The sequence below is a fragment of the Carettochelys insculpta genome, chromosome 2, assembly GCF_033958435.1.
Source record: "Carettochelys insculpta isolate YL-2023 chromosome 2, ASM3395843v1, whole genome shotgun sequence".
Taxonomy (NCBI): Eukaryota; Metazoa; Chordata; order Testudines; family Carettochelyidae; genus Carettochelys; species Carettochelys insculpta.
The window spans coordinates 105,338,737-105,363,707 of record NC_134138.1 but is presented as its reverse complement, the minus strand read 5'-3'; the positions used below and the strand labels follow the sequence as shown (position 1 = coordinate 105,363,707).

Sequence of the window (24,971 nt, the reverse complement as noted above, 5' to 3'; positions counted from 1 at the left end):
AGACCTACAGTTCGCTAACATCTGGCGGTGTTTAGGCTGGTAGCCAAGTGTGACTATCGAGATCACAATAACTACTAATTTATGCAAACATTCCTATTTCTGCTATTACCTTACTCCTCTAGCCCATCTGTTTACAACTTCCAAATTCTAAATTGTGAGCTCCCTTGAACAGGGATTGTCTTTATATTATTTGTTTGAACAATAGCTAGATTCTATTTTGGCCCTTTACATGTTACTGTAGAAACTCCCTTGGACAGACAAGGACACCAAAAATATGAGGGACTCTGAGGCTTGGGTGTGCTCCTGTTTTTTACGTGTGTGTGGAAGAAGAGGAAAGTGATTGAACAGCTGGTTGCATGGAAGTTCTGTATACTAATGTACAGCCCCACAACCTAAAGAAATAAAGCATTTATGAACTTGAATCTTCCACCAGAATTGCCACATAAGATCAGAATAGCTGTCTCTCAGTAGCAGATGCTTCAGGGAAAGATGAAAGAACCCTTGTGGATAGTTGGCTATGTGTACACTCCATGGTGAGCCTGGGCTTTGGGATTTGGACTTGCAGCCCCAGTGATTGAAGCCCACACTTCAGTGTCCACACCACATTGTAAAGTTGTGTCACATAAATGTGCTGAAATGTCCATACTACTCTGCGTGGACCTGAGGCAGATGTTCTGCTTTTGCTGGCAGATCTGATTGTATCAGAAGGATCCCAGTGCCCTCACCCAGTTTAGCCACAGTAGGGCTGGGTTCATAGTGGATTGCAGGAGAATTTTTCTGTCCATTCTGTGGGACTTGAACAGAAGCATTTTCAGTGGTTTGAACTCACCAAATACACCCAGCAAAGCCATTTTGCATGTGCACTTGTACCCCAACAACCAGAACCATCAACAAAGATCCTGATCTGGTGGAAGAACTTCTGTTCATGCTGTCAGTTCTATTTAGAGAATCAGGCAGAGCATCTATGACATTTCAGCAGTGGTATCCGATCTCCCAGAGAAGAGCATTTGCTTACTGGCTGCAAGACTCCTGTGCTGCTCATGCCTGATGCCACAGCTGTGCACTCCCCATACACAGACTGATGCTTTTGTAAGCAGCACCACAAGCACAGATTGGTGGGATCACTTCCTCATGTGGATGTCTCATGTGGAAATCTCACGGGGGCTGCCTTCATTTGGATGCCAGTGTTGTCAACATCATCCACATTACTGCAGCCTGCTGTGTTTTGCCCAAAGTTTGTGAGGAATGGACTCCAGACACTGCTGGATTAATAAACGGGTACATGCAGCCAGAAAGCACACCTGTCATTACTGCAGTGGAAATCAAGGATGCTTTGTGCACCCAGGTAATGGATTTACACAGTCCCAGCCACACGATGGAATGAAATGATATTTGTACTTGAGCTATTGCTTGATGTGGAGCAACACTGGCAGAATTTTAAAATCAATTTGTCTTATTAATGTTAAAAACATTTTAATGTACCATGACACAAAGTGTGTTGCTCATTGTGCAGAAATGTCTGGAGTTTGTTATGTTTATGGATTAATGTGATTACCTTTACTGAATTTTTAAAAAAAATTACTTGACCCCCACAGCTTATGAAGAACTGTGATAGAGCCCAACTTCATTATAAATCATAAAAACTGCTTTGAAGTATTGTGTGCCAACCCAACACCTTAATATAAACATATTCATACTCAAATACCAATGCAGAAACCAGACTGCATCCAAGAATACAGCACATTAACCACAGTGGAAAAAGGACTGAACTGTTGTAAATGAGATATACCAAGATGATCCTAGCAAGTGACTCTGCACTGCAGAGGAAGGATAATCCCCTCCAAGGTCCATGAGCATATGAGCTAGTGTCATTAGCTAAATACCTGAGAGAATTGTTAGTCCCACCTCAGATCATGGGCACATTCTATCCAGTGTTCTGTTTTCAGCTATTAGCATCTCTAATGTTTCAGAGGCACAAAAAGAATGAATATTGCAGGGAGAAAATGCCTTCTTCTTTCTGGATCCCCACAGCTGACCAACTGAATCCCTGATGCATGAGATTTTATGAAGACAAGACATGAACCAGAAAGGATTCAAATGGGTGCCCAGTTCAGGACCCTCACTACTGCTAGCAACTCCATCATACAATCTCTCTTGTTAGGCTCTAAAAAAAACAAATTAGATTGCTCGCTGACCCAGAATTACTATTGTGTGACTGTTACAGAATCTCTCTCCTATGATAGTTAAAAACTTTGTAAATCCCAACCCAGGGTTATCCCTAGATTGCTTCTGCCCATTCAGTCTATTGCACTAATCTCAAGGCAGTTATTAATAGGTGATTATTGTTTTTATGGCTATGTCCACACTATCCCAAAACTTCGAAATGGCCATGCAGATTTGCATGGCCATTTCGAAGTTTACTAATGAAGCTCTGAAATACATATTCAGCTCCTCATTAGAATGCCTGCGGCTGCGGCACTTTGAAATTGCCGTGGCTTGTCCAGATGGGGGTCCTTTTCAAAAGGATCCCAGCAACTTCGAAATCCCCTTATTCATATCAATAAGGGGATTTAGAAGTTGCTGGGGTCCTTTCAAAAAGGACCCCCATCTGGATGAGATGCGGCAATTTCAAAGTCCCGCGGCCGCCAGCATTCTAATGAGGTGCTGAATATGTATTTCAGCTCTTCATTAGTAAACTTCGAAATGGCCATTTGCATGGCCATTTCGAAGTTTTGGGATAGTGTAGACACGACCTATATGTTATTTTTGAAGAAAGAGTTAAAAGCCTGTTTATTAACATAATTAAGTCAAATACATGAACAGGATGGAGCTCATTCTAGGTTTGATTAGTTGGCATGAACGCCAACCTCACAAGTCCTGAAGTTGGCTACTGAGTGACAACATTGTCAGCCAATGAAGTAAAATAGGGATAGATTTCACAATCAGAACACAACACTAGCTGAACATGTGCTTAGGCAGGGCACTCTTTGCTGTCAAACTGCATCCTTTTTTAATTGCAAAAAATGCTATTTTTGCTCCTACTGTCATTGTAGTGTTTTATCATTGTGTTTACTGACAAAGCCTGAAGTATATGTAACATTTTTTATTAACTTTCCTCCCCAAACTTTTAATGTTTAAGCTCTCAGAAGAATATTGTCAAAACTTAAAAATATTGTTTTAAGAAAGTAGGAGATGAGACCAGAATGGTTCTATATCACTTGCCAAAAATGATTCTCACTTCACATATTTGGGGAACAAAATGCCCCATGACAACATGGAAAAATAAATCATTGTTTTCTTCACCTTACTGCGACATCTCATGGAAAACCTAAAACTTGACTATAGAAAAACGAAATACAAATAAAAGATACTTGTCAAATGCTGAACTTTCTCCTTCACATGTGATGCTGGTGTCTGTGTATTTTCTATTGAGAAAATTAATACACCAATCTTGAGTTAGGTAAAAAGAGAGAAATTTCAAAGAAATGTGGCTCAGCACATATTCTGAACTCAGCACTCTTCACAGTTCAGTAACCCCCTGAATTTAAAGTTTTCTTGGCTGTGAAAATGGATTCCAGGCCTTAAGACTGTTTCAGAAAAAAAATATACTTAATTGCCATTTTTCTTCTGACAGAAATGTGAAAGAACAGTTTTGCGTGGCCACTGCAAAGAAATTAAATGAATTCAGTCTTTATGGTTGAGAACGTGTGAAAGAGTCCCCGAACTGAACTATTCTATTTAGTAACAGAGTAAGCCGTGCTAGTCTATACATTCTCAAAACAAAAAGCAGTCAAGTAGCACTTTAAAGACTAGCAAAATAGTTTATTAGGTGAGCTTTTGTGGGACAGACCCACTTCTTCAGACCATAGCCAGACCAGAACAGACTCAACAGAACAGTCTGTTCTGGTCTGGCTATGGTCTGAAGAAGTGGGTCTGTCCCACAAAAGCTCACCTAATAAACTATTTTGCTAGTCTTTAAAGTGCTACTTGACTGCTTTTTGTTTTTTTATTCTATTTAGGTGTCACAGATTAAAGTAACAGCAGAGAAGGTTTTGAAATAAACTGATACACAGTAATAAGTCATGAGGACCATACGGTATTCATTCAAGAGTTCTGAAGGAACTCAAATGTGTAATTGCAGAACTACTAACTGTGTTATCATTTAAACGATTGGAGAATTTAAACGACTGGAGAATAGCTAATGTGGTGCTAATTTCTGAAAAGGCAGAGAGAGGCGACCCTAGCAATTACAGACCAGCAAGCCTAACTGCACTGCCAGGAAAATTAGTTGAAAGAAAAGAACAAAATTATCAGACACATATATTAACACAATTTGTTGGTGAAGAATCAACATGATTTCTGTAGTGAGATATAAGTTACCCACAATCTACTAGAATTCTTTAAGAAGCTCCACAAGGATGTGGATGAGGGTGATCGAGTGGATATAGTGTACTTAAATTTTCAGAAAGCTTCCAACAAATCCCTCTCTTGAGGTACACATATAGTCATTGCTGAGTTAAGCAACAACTGAACACTTTAGATTCCCAAATATTTAGTCCATTCAGGTGTATGAATGTTATATGATTATAAAAAAGACGATTGAAGTCCTGATTTTACTACCTTTGCTTCCAGGGAATTGTATTTTACTTCATTCCAATGTGATTACTTTTAAAGCAAAGTACCACTTTAAGTCAGGCTGGTTAAAAAAAAAAAACTCTTAATAATTATACAAATTAGCCATGTATGCAACATAATACACAGTTGCTAAACACCAATTCAACTATTTTAACAATATATTTTAAAGTATTTTCTAAAAAGCAATGATCTTTATTAAATGTATGTATTGAAGCTTCAGATAAAAACTTTACTTCAATGAACATCCTTTTATAGCATGGCTCAACTCTCCACTTTTACTAAGAGACCATACATCAGATATCGTTGCATTAGGAGATGAACAGAAGATCACAGGACCATTGAATAATCATGCTCAGGGAGATGCTGAATGGAGAACCACAGAATAAACCCAAGGCAGATTTTCAAAAGTGCACCTATGTTACATTTCTTAGTCTTATGATACTAAAAGCATTGTTTCTTCTGTTGTCATATATTTTACCTTTGTATTTTCTGTGCCAGTGCAAATCATAGACAAACACACACTTGTAAGGAACACGCAAACAACAAGGGAGGGGAAGATAACAGATAAAGGCAGATCTAACTCACAATTCCAGAATAAGGGAAAGTAATCTATTTTTCATCAAAGTGGAAGCACTATACGTTATGAGGAAGGGTAAAAATACTAAAAGAGTGAGTTATGACACCGTTTGTAGCCACCTTATATGCAGAAAATATTAGAATTACATTGAGAAGTCCAGGTGGTTATAGAATTATTGCTTTTTACTTGGATGAATTTGTTCATTGCAGGGACATAATTAGTGACTAGCTGGGAACAGACTAAGGGCTGGCTAGGCAACAATTCTGTTTCATGGTGGGAAGAGAGCTTTAAAATTATTGTTGTTCTGAACAAAATAAAGACCTTTTGAATTTTCAGAAATGAGACAGCAACAGACAGACCAACCCCAGGATAGCTCATAGGCCACTATTTAGGGCAAACCCAGATACATGGAAGACTTAGGTTGAATATCCTGCTCCAAATTATCTATAGCAGGTATTAGAATCTGAGTTTCCTACACAACAGATGAATGCCCTAAACACCATTAAATTAGGTATTCTGAGTTAAGTCTCCCCTTCTCTCAAACTCCATCTTGGACTGAAGTAACTTTCTGGATGAAATTTTCATTGTTAGTATGTTTTAGCATCAGTTTCAAGAAAACAACATTCTTTTTCAATAGAAATACATTTCATCAAAAAAATGATCATTTCTAGTTACTGGACTTGTCTCTTATTTAAAAGGTCCAATTTAATTCTCATCAAGATCACTAAGGAGTCTTTCCCATGTCTTTAATTACAGCTATACCAGACCTGGAACAGAGAGGTAGCCATGTTAGTCTGTATCCTAACAAAGCAAAAAAGCATCCATGTAGCTCTTTAGAGACTCACAAAATGATTTATTAGGTGATTAGCTTTTGTGGGACAGATCCACTTCTTCAGATCTATATAATTTCCAGTCCAGACCCAGATATTTAGCACAGGGGTCCAACATTGCAATAAAAACAGACAAATCAAATACATGAACTGAAGGAGGGGGGTGAGGGTTAGGGAATGTTAAGTGTGTTGCCTGAGATCATAACGAACATCAAAGGAAGGGAAGCAGTCCGTTTAATGCATGAGATACTTCATACCATGAAAGCTTATGCTCCAAAATATCAGTTAGTCTACAAGGTGCCACAGACTTCTTGTTGTTTTTGAACTCGGCTTACCTCTCTGATACTTCATACCAAGTGTTAATGTGTTGAATCTGAATATGAAGCCCAGTTCACAAATCCCCCTATGTAATCTTTTTTTAAAGGCTCTTTGTTCTAGGACACATATCCTCAGGTCTAACAGAATGGCCCACTCCATTGAAATACTCAGTGACTGGCTTATGTGTATTGAGATTTCTGAGGTCTGCTCTGTGTCCATTCATTCTTTGGCAAAGTGTCCAACATACATTATAGAGGGGCATTGTTGGCACATAATGGCATATATAATATTGGTTGAGGAACATGAGAATGAGCCCCTGATCTTATAATTAACATGGTTAGGTCCAGTGATGGTATCCCCAGAATAAATATGTGAACAAAATTGGCAAAGGGGTTTGTTGCAAGGAAAAGTCACACAATTAGTATTACTGTGGTGTGGCCTGTGATTGCAAATGAGAATCTTTCTTAGCTTAGGAGGTTGTCTATAGGTGAGTACAGGCCTGTCACCTAGGGCCTTCCAGAGCGTAGCATCATGATCTAGAATAGGTTGTGGGTTATAGGTAATGACAAGTGGTGTTCTGTTATTGGCCTTCCTGGGCCTACCTTGAAGTACAGAATCATAGAATCAGGACTAGAAGGGACCTCAGGAGGTCATCTAGTCCAGCCCCCTGCTTCAATCACGATCAACCCTCACTAACTCATCCCAGCCAGGACCTTGTCAAGCCGGGACTTAAAAACTTCGAGGGATGGAGAATCCACCACTTCCATAGGCAATGCATTCCAATACTTCGCCCTCCTCATGAAGTAGTTTTTCTTAATATCTAACCTACACCTCTCCCTCTTTAACTTCAGACCATTACCCCTTGTTCTGCCATCTGACACCACTGAGAACAGTTCCCTTCAGGAAGTTAAAGGCTGCTATTAAATCACCCCAAAGTCTACTCTTCTGTAAACTAAACAAGCCCAAATCCCTCAGCCTATCCTTATAAATCTTGTGCTCCAGCCCCTTAATCATTTTTGCTGCCCTCCGCTGAACCTGCTCCAGCACATCCACATCCTTTTTATACTGGGGGGGGGGGGCAAAACTGGACACTATATTGCAGAGGTGGCCTCACCAGTGCCGAATAAAGGGCAACAACTACTCCTAGAGATCTGCTCGAAATGGTCCTCCTAATGCACCCTAGTATGCCATTAGCCTTCTTGGCTACAAGGGCACACTGTTTACTCATATCCAGCCTTTCATCCACCATAACCCCTGGGTCCCTTTCTGTCATACTGCTGCTGAGCCAGTCGGTCCTCAGCCTACAACAATGCTTCGGATTCTTCTGCCCCAGGTGCAGGACTCTACACTTCTCCTTGTTGAACTGCATCAGATTTCTTTTGGCCCAGTCCTCCAATTTATCCAGGTCACTCTGGATTCTCTCTCTACCCTCCAATGTATCTACCTCTCCCCCTTGTTATGTGTCATCTGCAAACTTGCTGAGGGTGTAATCCAGTCCCTCATCCAGGTCATTAATAAAGATGTTGAACACCACCAGCCCCAGAACCAAGCCTTGTGGCACTCAGCTTGAAACCAGCTGCCAGCCAGATATTGAGCCATTGACCATCACCTGTTGAGCCCGACCACCAAGCCAGCTTTCTATCCATCTTACAGTCCAAGGATCCAATCCATATTTCCTTAACTTACGGACAAGAACGTTATGGGAGACTGTATCAACGGCTTTGCTGAAGTCAAGGTATATCACATCCATTGACTTCCCCTTTGTCCACAAAGTGTGTTACCTCGTCATAGAAGCTAATCAGATGGGTCAGACAGAACTTGCCCCGGTGAATCCATGTTTGCTACTTTTGATCACTTTCCCTTTTTCCATGTGCTCCAAAATGGATTCCTTGAGGATCCCCTCCATCATTTTCCCAGGGATTGAGGTAAGGCTGAACAGTCTATAGCTCCCTGGATTGTCCTCCTCTAGCTGGTTTCTGGGTAGTTGTCTGGCCCTGTAAATCTGTTTTTTCTACTTCTCCCAGTGGGTTATTAAGTTTTATGAATGCTTGGTAGAGGTCTCGAAGTTTTCAGTCCTTGTTAGCAGGATCAGAGCAGACGTGATTGTATCTATGGGACTGACTAAATGATGGATCATGTGGTGTGTGCTGGATGGAATCTGGAGGCATGTAGGTAAGTGTAGCAGTGACTGGGTTTCCAGTACAGAGTGGTGTCGATGTGGCCATCAGTGATTTGTACTGTGGTGTCCAGGAAATCTCTACCGTGGAATAGTCAAGGCTGAGATTGATGGTAGGATGCAGGTTCTTAAAACCTCTGTGGAATTCTTCCAGAGTTGCCCTGTCATTTCAGGTATTGACATCCTTACTACTGGACTATCCATCTATGTAGACTCCCTCCTCAAACCCAACACCACCAACCTCCTAGCTATCTCGGAGATACCACTGACTTTCTGAGGAAATTATAAAACATGGGAAACTTCCCTGACAATTCTATCCTTGCCACCATGGATGTAGAAGCTTTCTACACCAATACTCCACATGTAGATAGACTGCAAGATTTCAGGAATACCATCCCTGGTGTTACCACTGCAAATCTGGTGTCTGACCTATGTAACTTTGTTCTCACCCACAATTATTTCCAATCTGGGGACAACTTTGCCAGGTTCTCAATGGACCAAAAAAAAAAAAATCTGTTGAAGATACTACAGTGCTATAAGCAAATAACTATAGACATTTACTCTGTGTTTTCAGACTTTTCTCATCCTTTCAGCCTTCATTAATCTTACAATAAAACCACATTAACATCTGCCATCCGTTAAGTGGTTTCCGTACCCAGTCTCACCCAAGAATGCATGAGCTACTCTGTCCATTAGCCTGGGAGTAGAACAATTTCTCCAGAAACCTACATCTGAATTATTTTATACTAATTGGTCTACTGGATATATAACCCAGAGGTCAGCCACTGTAGGTTTTCCATTAATTTTGTTGGGATGATCCTATTAAATTTCTTAATGCTGAAGATTTGAAGGAAAGGAAGTAGCAACCCCCCAGAAAACCTCTGTAGAAATCAATCGTGATGCATAAAGCTACAGGGATGTGACTGTCATCTAAAAGAAATTGTAAAGACGACTTGGGGCTTGTCTACATGGCATGAAAAAGTGCATTTGAGGGGGCTGATTTGTAAAGCGCCAGGCCTGCAGACGGGAGAGTCACAGGGGGCAATTGCCCCTGAACCCATCATTTCAAAGGGGCCTGAAGATCCAGCTGCCACTGCTGCCAAAGTAGCAGTGGTGGTGGCAGCTGGAGCTCTGGGCCCCTTTGGATTACTACGGCAGCGCTGCTGTGTGCGGCCATGTGGGGTGGGGGAGGGGTGGGGGTGGTGCCACAGTCCGGGTGATGCTGAGCACCAAATGCCCTAGACTCTGCCCCTTCTGCCCTTAGCCCCACTCCTTTTAGGGCACAGAGCTTGCTCTGGGGCCCATGGTGCCTCTCGGTGCCACTGTAAAGTGCTCTAACATGTTGCACTCTAACTGACTGGTATAGACCCTGAAAGTGCTCTCTAAAAGGCTTGTAGTACATATTAATGTCCTGTTTGAAACACGACAGCTTTACTGCACACGAGATCCCTGTTAGAGCACACCAGCACAGCAGGCAGAGAATATCACATTCGAGTGCTTTATAAATCAGATCCTTCTAATGTGCTTTGCTGCCCAGTGTAAACATTATATATGTTTTAGGCTCCATAATGTACTTGAACTGTGTTCATCTATTTCCAGCCAGTCAATGCAGCTTCATTAACACTGTTAGCTAATATTACTCAACAGGTATATTTAGGACATATTTTGTGAGAATTTATGTAAATAAAAGACTATATATCTATTTATTTCTTCTCAAAAAGCATATGATGGAAAATACAAGACTGTAGAGTGCAAGGCCTTGCCTGCCCTCAGCCAGCTGTAGAATTGGGGCCCAAATAAGAGAAAAGATATAGAGCGATAAGTTACAAGACGAAGTAATGAGCAGGCAAATAAGAGTCAATGGGTATGGGATAGGTTGCTACAGTGTGCAAGAAGAGGAATCAAGAAAACTACAGGGAAAGAAAAGCAGGCAAAAAATCAAAGGTTAAGAGGCATAGCAACAGATGAGGACATGAAAGCAAGGGGGCAATTACGTGCATAACTTTATGTACAGCCAGGAAAGGAAAGGATAAAGATGATTTAGAACTTCATGTGGCAAAAGAAGCGATCCTTGTCACATAGTTAGAACTACTGCCCGAATTAGTCACAAGAATATACTAGGACATCATTAATTTCTGAACGAACACTGAAAAGCATGACACCTTTCATCTGGCTTTGTTGGGGTTTTTCATACACAGGAATTAAAAAAACTTGACGTTCACCAAATTTTAATTTGTGTGCATCAAGAGTATCTGGCTAGTCTTCATCAGCAAAGACACATCTCTGCTACTCATATCTGATAACATAGACTCCTTTATCTGAAACATAGCCCAGGAATGGTACAAATGGAAAGACACTGGATACAACCAGAAGTGCAGCATTTACACTTTTTTCAGTGCTTTAAAATGTTAAGCCAGGATGTAATCCTTTTCGATATGAAGCATTTTGAAAAGTACTGTACAAAAAAAGGGAAGTAGCATGAACAGTACATGTACTCTTTACTATTCAATCAAGAAAAATGGAATAACCTTCGAGAATCTGCCTCTTGAATGTCATAGTCTCTCTCCCTCCAGATGTCAGTTGACCCTCCATCCAAAAGTATAGTGTTATTTTTCAGAACTAAGGCATAGGTAAGTAATTGTAAGTAACTATGAGCCAGAGTTTCTATGATAACAATATTTCATCCCACGATTGAACAATGGACTGATAAGCATTTTCTTCTCAGTTGACACACTTCCTTAGCTCTTACCTTCCAGACTCAAATGTGAACCATGTTGAGTCACGCCCATATCTCCTCAAAGAACTCAGAGGCCACATGACCAGCTTGACCTTGGCATTATGGATATCCCAAAGATAAATGTTTTCATGTGTGATCTGCATTGTACATTCTCCATAGATATCTAAATTCGGAGTAGGCATAAGATATACGTTGAATCGTTCTAGGAAGAAAAAGAAAAGCAAGAGGGAAATCTGGTGAAAATTAGAGTTTATTTTGAAAAAAAATTAATATCAGTTTTCCTGACTACACATATTTTACAAATCATGAGCTAGATCCTTCACTGATGTCAATTAAGTCAGTGAAGGCATAGCAATTTACATCAGTGTAGGATGTAGCGCCAGGTATTTTACACACAATACTTCCAGGAGCAGCATTCATTGAGATCTTATCAGCATTAAACATGACCTTCCAAGATATATTAAAGTACTTTAACCTTGTTGGAGGTCACTACTCTCAGTAATGTGTGTGCAACCACCAACATTTCAATTTAGGATGGCATCTCTAGCAAACTTCTCAATAGAAGAAGAATCACAATGACCTATCAACTTTTAAGAATCCTTTACAACATAGGGGATCAAATTTTCCAGGCACAGAACAACAGGTATACTGGTAAAAAATAGTTTTATGAATGTTGCACATACAAAAACTGTTTTTGTGTATGACAACCCATAATTAGAGAATGACAGAATACTAGAACTGGAAGGGATTTCAAGAGGTCATCATGTCCAGTCCTCTAACCTCATGACAGGAGCAAGCCCCATCTATATTATCCCTGTTAGATATTTATCCAACCAGTTCTTAAACATCTCCAATGACAGATTGTACAACCAACCTAGGCAATTTATTCCAGTATTTAATCAGCCTGACAGTTGGCAATTTTTTCCTAATGCCCAACTTAAACCACTCTTGCTTCAGTTTAACCCTATTGCTTCTTGTCTGTTAACGGACCATAAAAGTCTGATTGGATGGACAACATTTTGGTTTATTTCCTGAGATGCCCATTTGCAGGTAACAGGCAACTCACTGGCATGCATTTTTGACTATCCATCTGTTGTATAACCACTGCAATATTTAGTTCTATGCAATATATTGTAAAGGCACTTCCATATTTGTTTCTAAACATTTGTGTCATTCTCTATGAAAGACCTCTTATAAGCTAAGTAGAAAGTCACATAGAAGACAACACTTTTTAAAAGCTCCTTAACAATGAAGTGGAGTAGGAAAGCTTTGAAAAAGTATTAGATGATATAAAGTATTATTTACTCACATGGATAGAAACAGCCAGTGATGCTAACTGGGGGATTTTAAATCAAATTATAATTTATCCCAAGTATACTATAGACATATCTGCATGCTTGCATACAAAGACACACGTGTAAATAATCAACAAAAAATGCCCAAATTTGGAGATACTAATATTGGAAACGTTGGGTTATATTTTAATTGTGGACAGTATCTGTTCATAATTGCATGAGTCAGGATGGGTTTGTAAGTTTGTCCCTGAATCTCTTTGCATTTGTGAAACTAGGTCATATACTTGTACTTCTGTATTTCTGCTTTTAAAGGTAATAAAAGGGCCAAAATTATGAATATGATAATAATTCAAGATAGGGCATCAGGAATGTTCACTCTATAAACAAGCTGTGGGAAATATACATGTATGCATAAGGGCCAATTAAGAAAGGTGCCTTCAAAAATTAACAAAGGAACAAGGCTTTAGTGCAGATTTAAAAACAAAAAAAAAAAATCCAGTCTTGAGCAGACATTCATTAGGCGAGTCCTCATAAAAATATGAAAGGAATTAAAACTCATTAGACTAATTTAATGATGATAGAGAGAGTAGCTATATACAAGAGTCAAAAGAAACCTACGTTGTATGTAAGCCAACAGACCAGACTGCATTTCAATGATTGTTAAATACACTTTTCATAAACCGACAGAGGAAAAATTTGTAAATGCGCATTTGAATTAATACAAAATATGCTAAAAGTGGAGGGGCAGAAGTGATCAAAAGTTTGGTTAAGAAATTAATGTGATCATGGAACAATCGCACGTACAGTAAGATTTGCAGCCCTGCATAGTTACAAGTAAACTTGTCATCTCTGATGTTATTCTGTTTCGGTCGATTTAATCCTGATCCATTAGTACCTCCTCATTTGTTGCACTCAATCTCTTGACCATCCAACCACTTCTCTTAAATTCCATTTCTCATGAATCATATTAATGGGTGTTAGCTCTGTAAACTGTATTTTAAGACTTAAAGTCCCTTTTTGAAACTTCCAGTGTTTTAAGTGATATCCCAAATAGCTTATATTGTTAAAATCACTGTAAAGAATTTCCCTTATTGGTCACAGGGGATTTCTTCAGTAGGGCTGTGTCTACACTAGCCCAAAACTTTGAAATGACCATGCAAATGGCCATTTTGAAGTTTACTAATGAAGTGCTGAAATACATATTCAGCGCCTCATTAGAATGCCTGCAGCTGCAGCACTTCAAAATTAACAGCAGATGGGAATAAGGGGATTTCGAAGTTGCCAGGGTCCTTTCAAAAAGGAGCCTCGTTTGGATGAGCCGCGCGGCGGCGAGCCGTGTCAATTTTGAAGTGCTGCAGCTGCCGGCATTCTAATGAGGCACTGAATATATATTTCAGCGCTTCATTAGTAAACTTCGAAATGGCCATTTGCATGGCCATTTTGAAGTTTTGGGCTAGTGTAGACATAGCCTAGATGTCTAATCCAATACCACTAAAATAAATGAAAACTTTCCACTGACTTCACTTGTCATTAAATAAAGGCCTTAGACACTGACTACTGAGTGAAGAATCTGTAGAATATTGTGGTAGCTTACCTACACTTTGTATTAGAATTTTACATGATCACATTGTTCAGTGATTATACACTAGAATGATTGGTACCATGCAGAACCCTAAGACTGGAGAGTAGGAGAGAAAGAAAAAAGTGAGAGAGTAAGATAACCAAAATGATTGCCAGATGAACTAACAAATATTATTACGAATGCTGATTTCTAGCTAGTTTCATAAATTCTACTTCATAACAGACTCAGTTATGACTTAGTTATAAATTAGACTTCAGTTTTGTATTGTCATGCTATTACCATTCCTGTTGAGGGTTGCCATTGCTGACTTCCCAGCATCCAAGACATTCTTGTACTTACAGGAATGGTATGGGCCTTCTCTCACCTGCATAACCTTTTAAACATGTGATAGGGGGTCATACTGCACAGAAGATGCCATTTTGAAAAGTGCACTGGTCCCTGAATGATCAGAATGAAAGACCTGGATGATCTGTGGAAAGAGATTCTCTGGTCGACCCTCAGATTCAACCCCAGAAACTGGGCTGTGTGCCGAACAGGGGATATACATTTCCTGAAACTCTGTCCTTTTCTTTTGTGACAGATCCTCTGGCTTTCACTGTCACAATGGCACCAGCACCAACAGAGAAAGATTTTTCACTTTGTGAGGTTTTAACTTTCAGGGAAAATTTTGCGTAATATGCTATTATTTAAGGAAAGTCTAAAGACTTATGAAAAATAGAAGCCATTTCATTTCCACTGTAGAATATATAAAAACAACCCTGAATTTACAGAGAAAAGCTCAAAATGATTGAAATGCTACCGAAACAGTCACAGAAAGAAACCTAACTTCTTGGAATTGTTTGAGAATATTATTGCATAAGTGTATTTGGGAGACATGAGATACTCCTATTGTCAGGAGACATTTGCCTATTCTGCATTCAAGGTCAGCCTCTAAGGTGAGGTGTCATGGATTGAGAGGAAAAGTGTCTGATTAAACTGAACATCAGCTGCAAGGCAACCAAGTGGAACTGTAGGAACTTACTCAGGCTGGCAGTAACAAAAGTGATTTATACATACACAGGAGGAACAAATGTTGTTTTGTTTTAACAGATTTTCAGTTTTGTTTTGAAACTAAGAGTATAATTTTGAAAGTAAAATGTATGCAAGTGTGTAGACAACAGGGAACTGGGGGGGAACGAATGCTGAGGACTAACGCAAGGAATTTAAAAAATGGGTAAAATCTGCAGCGAAAGGTTTGCTCAATCTCTTGGTGAAGGCAAGGGAAAGGTTTGGACTGCAGAAGCAAATAGTTGATGACTGGGAGGTTCTACAAGTAAACAACAGATTGGGTAACATTACATCCCAATCACTTGCCCTCTCATTTACATATGTTTTCAGAGCAGATTTTAGAGTTCATTTGAATTTCTCAACCACTCCATTTGTTTCTAGAAAGGATGGGGCAGATTTCAGTCATTGTATCCCCACACATCCTCCATAGCTCACCAAAGACCAGGGATGTGAAATCTGACCCATGATCTGATAACTTCTCTTTTTGCCTAGCCCACCTTGCTGAGTACAGAAAACAGTGCCTTAGCAATTATTTAAGCTTCCACATTTGGAAGAGCAAATGCTTCTGAATTCCTGGTGGCAATATCCACCATTATTAACACAACTCTTTTTCTCCTTTGGCTGACTTAGGGTGGGGGATGTTATGATATCCATGATGGAAAGGAGTCCTGTGGATGGAGACCTTCGATTTATTTTTTGTTTTGTTTTTTGTTTTTGTCATGATCCTTGAAGTATTTTGAATGCTGGAGAAATGGATTTTCTGCATGTCCTCTCCATTCTCAAATTACCAGCGAAAGAGCATTTGTGAGCTAGTAGCATTAACACCACACAATGGTTTGTGGGAATGACCAATTTGTGAGTCCCCCACCCACACCCAGGAGGTTTACTTCTCTCAGCTGGAGGCCATCTGAATTCTTGCCTCTTCTGTAAAGAGCTCCTTCCTGGTCTCTTTCTCTGGGACATTACTGAGGATGTCCTCAGCTATGCTTTCCAGGGAGGTATCTACACTTTGTTTTGCAGCAAACTCCACTTGGCTCTTGCTTTTACTGAAAGCTGTCTTGGGCAACGGGGAGGCAACTTCTTATTCCCCTAACTTGGAAACATATTTCAACTTTCTGCTGACAAGTGTACAGAGGCTTCCTCTCCCCTCTGAGCTGCCTCTTCCCCCTCAGAGCTTTGCACTGGGCACTTAGGGAATATATTCCCTCTTGGCTGTGGGTCACAATGGTAGTAACCGTGGGGAGTAATATTACATCATTTTCAATCACCACAGCAGTCAGTAAATTATTAGGAACCTCCAAAGTATCCTTTCAAAGTATCTGAGATAATATTACCTGTAAACTGGGTGATTGTACAGCTACTCGTTAAGGCTTTGCAGCCATTTTGGGACTTAAGAGAGTTAAATGCCACCCAGCTGATTAGCAGAGTGACCACAGCTAGGTTTTGTTTTTACTGGTGGTGCACACTCACACATGCCTTGGTGCACATAAAAATATTATTCCTCACATGGATGGAAAAAAATCTGCATATGGGTGTAACAGATTAGAGGCAACACTGATCTTAAACCTTCAGACTCATTATTCAATGCATCCTAAAGCGACCATGGTTCTAAACCATCCCAAGGAAAGGGGTTTTGCATTCACCTCTGGGGGCATATTTACCTCCTTTACGACATCTCTTCTGACTAGAAACTTCTGGACAGCAGTGCCTCTCCATCGGTGGCTTAGCGTAGTATTTACCATTGCCTCTTTAATAAGTTGTCTGTCTCCAAGAGATCAGATCTGACAACATGAACTAGAACCCCATTGCCACCAATCATGTCTCCAACTCCAAGGCATCTGCATTAACTGGGGTTGATTACACAACGTATTTGACTCTCCATACCTGGGGCACTATTTCTTCATGTGTCCCTCAAATCCATATGCCGCCTTCTTGGACTGCTAAATTGAACTGGAGTCAAATGATTAGGATTACCAGGAACAAACTGAAACTGAGTGATGTGTGCTTAATCCTCTCCAGTCCCCTGCTTTTTCCCCAGAAACACACTAGAGACCCCCATGCTCTGGGCTTTTGCCTTTACCTTTGGTATTCACTCTCTATGAACGGTCTCACTTCCACATTTCCTGGGAACTTTTCCCAAACTACTGCCCTCACCTTATCAGAGCCAGCATCAGAGAACTGTGCCCAAGCAAACAAATCTATAAACTTGCCGTAAGTCTCTGCCCCTTTGCTTTTTTATCTATTTTCTCAAATAATACTCCATTTCATGGATGTATAATTGATAACTTATTTTTATCAAGTTTTCTGAATTTTCTAAATTACAGCAATATGCACCAAAACCTTTTCAACACATAGCCCTTCAACAGATGATACAACACGAACCATTTACATCCATATCATTAACCAACTGGAAGGCTTTCCAGTCAGTTTGGGAATTAAGACAGTCATTCTTCTGTAATCAGGGACTGGGGTATCCTGTATATCCTTCCAGATGTGGTCACATATTTTTTATGTGCTTCATCTGCCTATAATTGAGGCAAAAATCTTCCCCGGATGGGTGACCCTCAGGAAGAATACCTGGAAAGATGAAGGTCTTGCCCTTTTATTTACAATTTTATTTTTTTTATTAAATTTAGTCGGGATTTCGTTCTGTTTTGACATTCTGAGATCTCTTCTAACCCTAATCTTCTATGATGCTATGCTTTTCAAGCTTGCATTGCCATTTCATCTCTCTTGCTTGGGCTTCTGCTGCCAGTTATTTTTTGTTGACTAATTCATCCTTTTCTGAGCTCTTTGCTTTGCTTCCTGTTCTTCAGCCTTATTAGCCACTTCCAGCTTTTTATTCACCATCTTGGCTACTCATAGGTAGAAGTCACTGATATCTGTGCCTCACTGGTTTCCTATTTCTGCACCCCCATCGGCCTCTGGCACTTTCAATAAATTATTTGGTTCTCCCTGATGCTTGTCATTTTCCATGAGTAAAGCTTTCCTTCCCTCTTCCATTTCCTCTTAGTTTCTAAGCAACAGTCTGTACCAATTTTTTATTTCTATCTGCAGTTTGATATGTTTAGCATACATCTCAGCTTACTTATCCTGTCCTCTCCGTTGTTCTATTTCCCCTATCCAAAATAAAGAGAAAACCACAAACTGTAATGTCTTTTTTCCTTATCTCACTTTAGCTGTGTCTACACGTGCACGCTACTTCGAAGCAGCGGCACTAACTTCGAAATAGCGCCCATCGCGGCTACACGCGTCGGGCGCTATTTCGAAGTTAACTTTGACGTTAGGCGGCGAGACGTCGAAGTCGCTAACCTCATGAGGGGATCGGAATAGCGCCCTACTTCGACGTTCAACGTCGAAGTAGGGACCGTGTAGACGATCTGCGTCCCGCAACGTCGAAATTGCTGGGTCCTCCATGACGGCCATCAGCTGGGGGGTTGAGAGATGCTCTCTCTCCAGCCCCTGCGGGGCTCTATGGTCACTGTGGGCAGCAGCCCTTAGCCCAGGGCTTCTGGCTGCTTCTGCGGCAGCTGGGGATCCATGCTGCAGGCACAGGGTCTGCAACCAGTTGTCAGCTCTGTGTATCTTGTGTTGTTTAGTGCAACTGTGTCTGGGAGGGGCCCTTTAAGGGAGCGGCTTGCTGTTGAGTCCGCCCTGTGACCTAGTCTGCAGCTGTGCCTGGCACCCTTATTTCGATGTGTGCTACTTTGGCGTGTACACGTACCCTCGCAGTGCCTATTTCGATGTGGTGCCGCGCAACGTCGAAGTTGAACATCGACGTTGCCAGCCCTGGAGGACGTGTAGACGTTATTCATCGAAATAGCCTATTTTGATGTTGCTACATCGAAATAAGCTATTTCGATGTTGGCTTCACGTGTAGACGTAGCCTTTGACTCTCTCAATATCTAAAATATCAGTGCCCAGAGTGAGACCCGGAGTGAGACCCCTTGTTAACTAGTAAATGAGGTGTGGATCATGACAACTATGGCATTATGATGCTTCCAAGTGATACCCAGAATGCAAAGCACCTTTCTAGTACCTGCTCTTAGTATGTAGAAGCCTTATCTATGCCGCTCAGGAATCAGCTCTGACCTCCACAGCCCATGGGCAACACATGCTTTCCTTGCTAGGGCTATGTCTACACTAGAAAGTTTTTGTTTGCTTGTTTTTTTGACTAAACCTGCAGAGCATCCACATACCCAAGTAAATTGTAAATTGACAGTAAATTGGCAAAACAAGTCACTTCTGTCGACAGTGTTCTGCCACTCCCGCATGAGGCAGAATGCCTCTGTCAACAGAAAAAGCCAGTCTAGATATTCGTGGGGGCGGGGGGCATCTGTTGACAGACAGGGCTTCCAGAACACCAGACAGCCCTGTCTGCTCTGCTTCTGGCTGGCTGTTTTGTCTAGAGAGGGGCTGGGCAGTCTGGCCACTCTGTCAAGAGAGTGGACCACTCTTTCGATCCACTTGGCAGTCTGGCCATGATCTGTCAACAGAAACTTCTGTTGACAGATCACTCTAGTGTAGATAGAGCCTAGGTGTATGCAGGCCCCACTATCTCATTGCAGACTAGCAATAGGTAAAATCCAACTTTGGAGACCTCCAAGTTTCCTCCTAGAGTATCCATTCCATCCTACTGGCATTCACAGTATCCACAGACTCTCTGGTTCCAAAGGAAATGTATACTTCAGCTTATCAATTCCACCTCAGATCGTTGCTGTGCTTAATAAATGCCATTTATAACAACATGAACCCTACATTAATTTAACAAAGCACAGAGGTTCAAAGAACAGCAGGTATGGGAAATAAATACATATACATATACAACACAAATACAAATACATATACAACACAACAATAACATATTTTAGAACCTAGAGGTGATTGACTAGATGGTCTTATGTATCACAGTGCAATGTTCACCCAAAGTCTCTCCAGCGTTTTAACAGCCACGCATGGCTGTAATCCTCCTTCCACATATGCTGCTCAACTTGCCTCCCAGGGGAAGGACAATGTATGCTTCCTTGCACTCTCTTGCCCCCTCAGTCAGCAATCCTCTCTCTTTAGACATAAATAAGTTTCTCTCTGGTGGTGTTTGTTTCATCCTGTGAATTTCCTTTCTTTTCTTTAATCATGGTTCAGTATGCAGGAGGGCTCCATTGTGAAGAATACAATGCACAACACAAGCCCAGACAGAGAGAGAAGCCTCTGTTACTTCCTGCCTGAAGAGAAAATTCTGGGGTATGTCACCTCCTAGAAATCTGTATTAACTCCAAGACTTTTAGGGTACAATTTTCAGTGCATACAAACAATTGAATAAATATTATCCATCCTTACCCTACAGGATTAGGATGACCAGTGGGCCACTGGCTCTCAGCAGAGATCTCACATACTTTCTTTTGGTGAACTGATATGTGGGCTTGTCTACACTACCACCTTCCTTTGAAGGAAGGATGGTAATTAGGGTGTTGGGAGTTTACTAATGAAGTGCTGCCATGCATAGGCAGCACTTCATTAAGCAAATTCCCCCCCGCACCGCGTGGCAACTTTTGAGGAGTTAAGGGGATTTTGAAGATGCCCTGGCACTTTGAAGTACCGGCGGATGCGCCACAGCTAGATGTTTGCCAGTACTTCGACGTTTAAAACTTTGAAGTTGCTGCGGGGGGGTGGGGTGGGGAGGGGGATTTGCTTAATGAAGCGCTGCCTATGCACTGCAGCACTTCATCAGTAAACTCCCAACACCCTAATTACCATCCTTCCTTCGAAGGAAGGTGGTAGTGTAGACAAGCCCTGCATGTACTTGATCCATGGCAGCCCTGTAAAACCCTACGGATTCCTCCTGGCCTCTGCCAGTTGACACCTGGAGTTCCCTGGGTTACAGTGCCTAGCCAGTAGGCTATAAATCAGGGTTTCTGAAGTCTGCATTGCTGTCAGAAGCAGCATAAAGAGTGGCATGGTGGGGGAGGCAGGTTGTCCCTTTTTTAGGCTAGTTGTCACATCCCAAAATACAGATTGTACCTCCCTTGTCCAGCACCCTCAGGACCTAGATTGTCCCAAATGAGGGGAATTGCTGGACAAAAGAGGTCAGGCTGGCTGCCTAGAGGGAGGGGTCCACTCCTGCAGCACTTCTCTGTGGGGTTCTGTGATTCCCCACCCCCGCCCAGTCGCAGAGGTGCCAGGGTCCCCATTGCAGTGGTTGCCAGCAAGGCTCTGTGCCCCAGCTGGCTCCCAGCCATGGGGCTACCCCATCCCCCTGGCTATCCCATCCCCCACTGTTGTGCTGGACAAGGGATTTTGCTGGATAAGAGAGTTTGAATCTGTATTTTCAGAAAAGTAGATAATCCCTGGAGTATCATATGGGGGAGGGGTGGAGGCTCCCTCTGTCTCATCTGTTGAAGCTGTTCCACTGTGGACACAAAATTAAAAAATCATTGGAGCAGGGAGACTGAGTTTCCCACCTTCCAGGTGAGTGGTCTACCTTTCAGGCTATGGAATCCAATAAGTCTGGTCCAATGTAGTAAGTGTAACATTTCTTGGTTTTTTCGGCCACAACCACAGCTAGATAAAAATGAAATGCAAATTTACCCAGATTTTCACTTCTAAGAATCAGCATGTCTCCAATGGATTCAGAGGAGCTAGGTAATATGTACCAATTGAGGAACTAGTCCTTGAACATTTTTTTAACTCCTTAACAGCACTTATTAGCCGTGTCTACACGTGCACGCTACTTCGAAGTAGCGGCACTAACTTCGAAATAGCGCCCGTCACGGCTACACGTGTTGGGCGCTATTTCGATGTTAACATCGACGTTAAGCAGCGAGATGTCGAAGCCGCTAACCCCATGAGGGGATAGGAATAGCGCCCTACTTTGACGTTCAACGTCAAAGTAGGGACCGTGTAGTTGTTGCGCGTCCCGCAACATCGAAATTGCGGGGTCTGCCATGGCGGCCATCAGCTGAGGGGTTGAGAGACGCTCTCTCTCCAGCCCCTGCAGGGCTCTATGGTCACTGTGGGCAGCAGCCCTTAGCCCAGGGCTTCTGGCTGCTGCTGCTGCAGCTGGGGATCCATGCTGCATGCACAGGGTCTGCAACCAGTTGTTGGCTCTGTGGATCTTGTGTTGTTTAGTGCAACTGTGTCTGGGAGGGGCCCTTTAAGGGAGCGGCTTGCTGTTGAGTCCGCCCTGTGACCCTGTCTGCAGCTGTGCCCGGCACCCTTATTTCGATGTGTGCTACTGTGGCGTGTAGACGTTCCCTCGCAGCGCCTATTTCGATGTGGTGCTGCGCAACATTGATGTTGAACGTCGACGTTGCCAGCCCTGGAGGACGTGTAGATGTTATTCATCGAAATAAGCTATTTCGATGTAGCGTTCACGTGTAGACGTAGCCATTATATTTTACATCATTTACAAAATATTGTGTAGAAAGATTCTTAATTTCCTGAATATCAAAGCTATTGTAAATTAATTAATATAGTCATCAAATCATTAACACAGGAAAAAAGCTGTAATCCTGACTATAAAATATGGATTAAGATTTACTAACCTTTTACCTTAGTTATAGATACTTTTGTATAATCTTTTTAAAATTTTAAGTAAATATCTTATTTAATACCATCTATAAAGGTGCATTTTATATTTTTCAAAATGGAAACTGTACACAATGAATTAAGGGTGACAGAAAATCAATAAAATATGTGCATAATTCTGTTATACAGTGAACCACATACAGAAATTCAACAGGTCTAAGAATATTTCTAAAAAAACCCAAGATGAGTGTAAATGAATTATGCAATTTTTTGTATGCATTGACTAAGTGTCTAACTTCAATATATATATATATATTATATAAAAGCTATTCTGGGAAATAAAGACCTTTGTTCAACAAGTTACATTTGACACTAGGGCAGTTAATGAGTTTGCTGCAAATTACACCCTATGACATCCTTCAAACTAATAAAATAAAAATAATAGAAAAAGAAAAAAAAAAGACAATAGTTAACAATGCTTTTACTAAAGAAATCAATTGAAGGTTGAACTTCTCCAACTGTATACTTATGCCCAAACATGTCATTTATTTTGATGCCTCTGCATAACATGAGCACTTTGATGTGACGCATAGGGTCAGATTTTCAAAAGCCAACTCAAGTTGATGGGTGTCTTTCCACTGGCTTCAATGGGAAGCCACTTAAAGGTTAGCCACTTAAAGCACTGAAATTAAGCTACTAACATGTGCAATAATACCTCTTCCTATTAATAACAGACAGACTTTGCACAGCAGCAGCTTAACACTATTCCCTATTCCCTGCCTAGTGACATGACGTTCACAGCCAGAGGCCCACATTACAGCAGGCGCTGCCATGTCATTCCTTACTGTCATCACCAGGGAAGAATTGTGGTATTGGAGGAGGCACAAGAGGAAGGGAAAGTAACCACCCTCCATCCCTTTAGTACTACTTATACTACTATAATGATTGCTAATTTAGTTTAAAAGCATTAACCTTTTCAACTTTACATGATGACCGTTTATCATGTACAGCAGTTGCTTTTTAAAATATGAATAAAAATAAAAAATAAAATGTCAACACATTTTTCACAACACAATACAGACCCTAATAAAATAAAATAAATTAAAATGAACTTATATTTTGCTTTCAGCCTTTAAACACTCAAAATCTGTTTCAAATCACTAGGCTAGCAGAGAATTTAGCCTCAGTCAAGTGACATTAGTCATTTACTTAGCAAAACTTGGGTGAAATATGTTGACCAAAATTTTTTTTTAATAAAAAAATGACGGTTCTGCCACACCAAAACAACTGGTCGTAACTCGATTTGGTCGTAAGATGGAAATATCATGATACTGTAATCCCTCGAGGTACGTGAGGGCTGCCTTCCACACAGCCCTCACAAACTTTGAATTTCACATAAGTTCGGGAGGGCTTGGGTTGGGGCAAGCCTGGGGTGGGTTAGGGCGGCAAGGGGGGTGGAAAGGTGCAGCTGAGCTGGGGGCTTGCAGGAGGCTGGGGTGGGGTTGAGGCCATCCGGGGATTGGAGCCGGGGCTGGGGGTGGTGGTGGGGGGTGTTTCTGGAGCCCCGGGGTTTAGGTTGAAGCCAGAACCCTGTGTGCCAGGGAGTATGAGCTGGGGCCCTGGGGGATCGAATGGGGTGAACTGGGGCGAGGAGGGGGTTAGCTGGGGGGGTAGAGCCTCACGCACCTGTAGCAGCTGACAGCTGGAGCCTGGCACGCACTGGCAGCTGACAGCCCATCACATGCTGGGGGGTGGGGTCAGCTGGGGACAGGGGGATTGAATGGAGGTTAATCAGGGCGGAGGTGGGTTGAGCTGGCAGGAGGGATAGAACCCCTGCATGCACCGGTGGTAGCTGACAGATGGAGCCCAAAGTGTGTGTGTGGGGGAGGTAATCTGATGGTGTGGGGGAGTTCAGCCAGATGGAGGAATGGTTGACCAGGGGGGGGCATAGGTTGGAGTGCCACGCGCGCTGAGCCAGCCAAACATGGGGAGTGACTAGGGCCACACAGGGGTTGGGTCTGAGTGTAGGTGGTTGAGGCCCAGGGGTTGGAGGGGAGCCCCAGGCAAGCGGCTGGAGTTCCCCACTGGAGGAGGTGAGCTGGGGCATGCACGGGGTGGGGGGAGGCATGAGCTGGAGGTTGGTTGTAAGCACAAATGGTCATTAAGTCACTGTGTTCGTAAGTTGGAGACCACCTGTACATGCTAGTAGGAAGAGCATGAAACTAGGAGCAGAGACTTTCGCATTCTTTT

At 41.8% G+C, this 24,971-nt stretch overlaps 1 protein-coding gene across 2 annotated transcripts in view; it reads right to left on the bottom strand.

Annotated features, from left to right (window-relative positions):
• DOK6 (docking protein 6) overlaps positions 1 to 24,971 on the bottom strand; it is a 420,268-nt gene that overhangs the window by 147,891 nt on the left and 247,406 nt on the right. For both annotated transcript variants that reach the window (XM_074985856.1, XM_074985858.1), the window contains exon 5: positions 11,286 to 11,475. In XM_074985856.1, the coding sequence (XP_074841957.1) occupies positions 11,286 to 11,475 (190 nt within the window). The remainder of the gene's footprint in view (positions 1 to 11,285; positions 11,476 to 24,971) is intronic.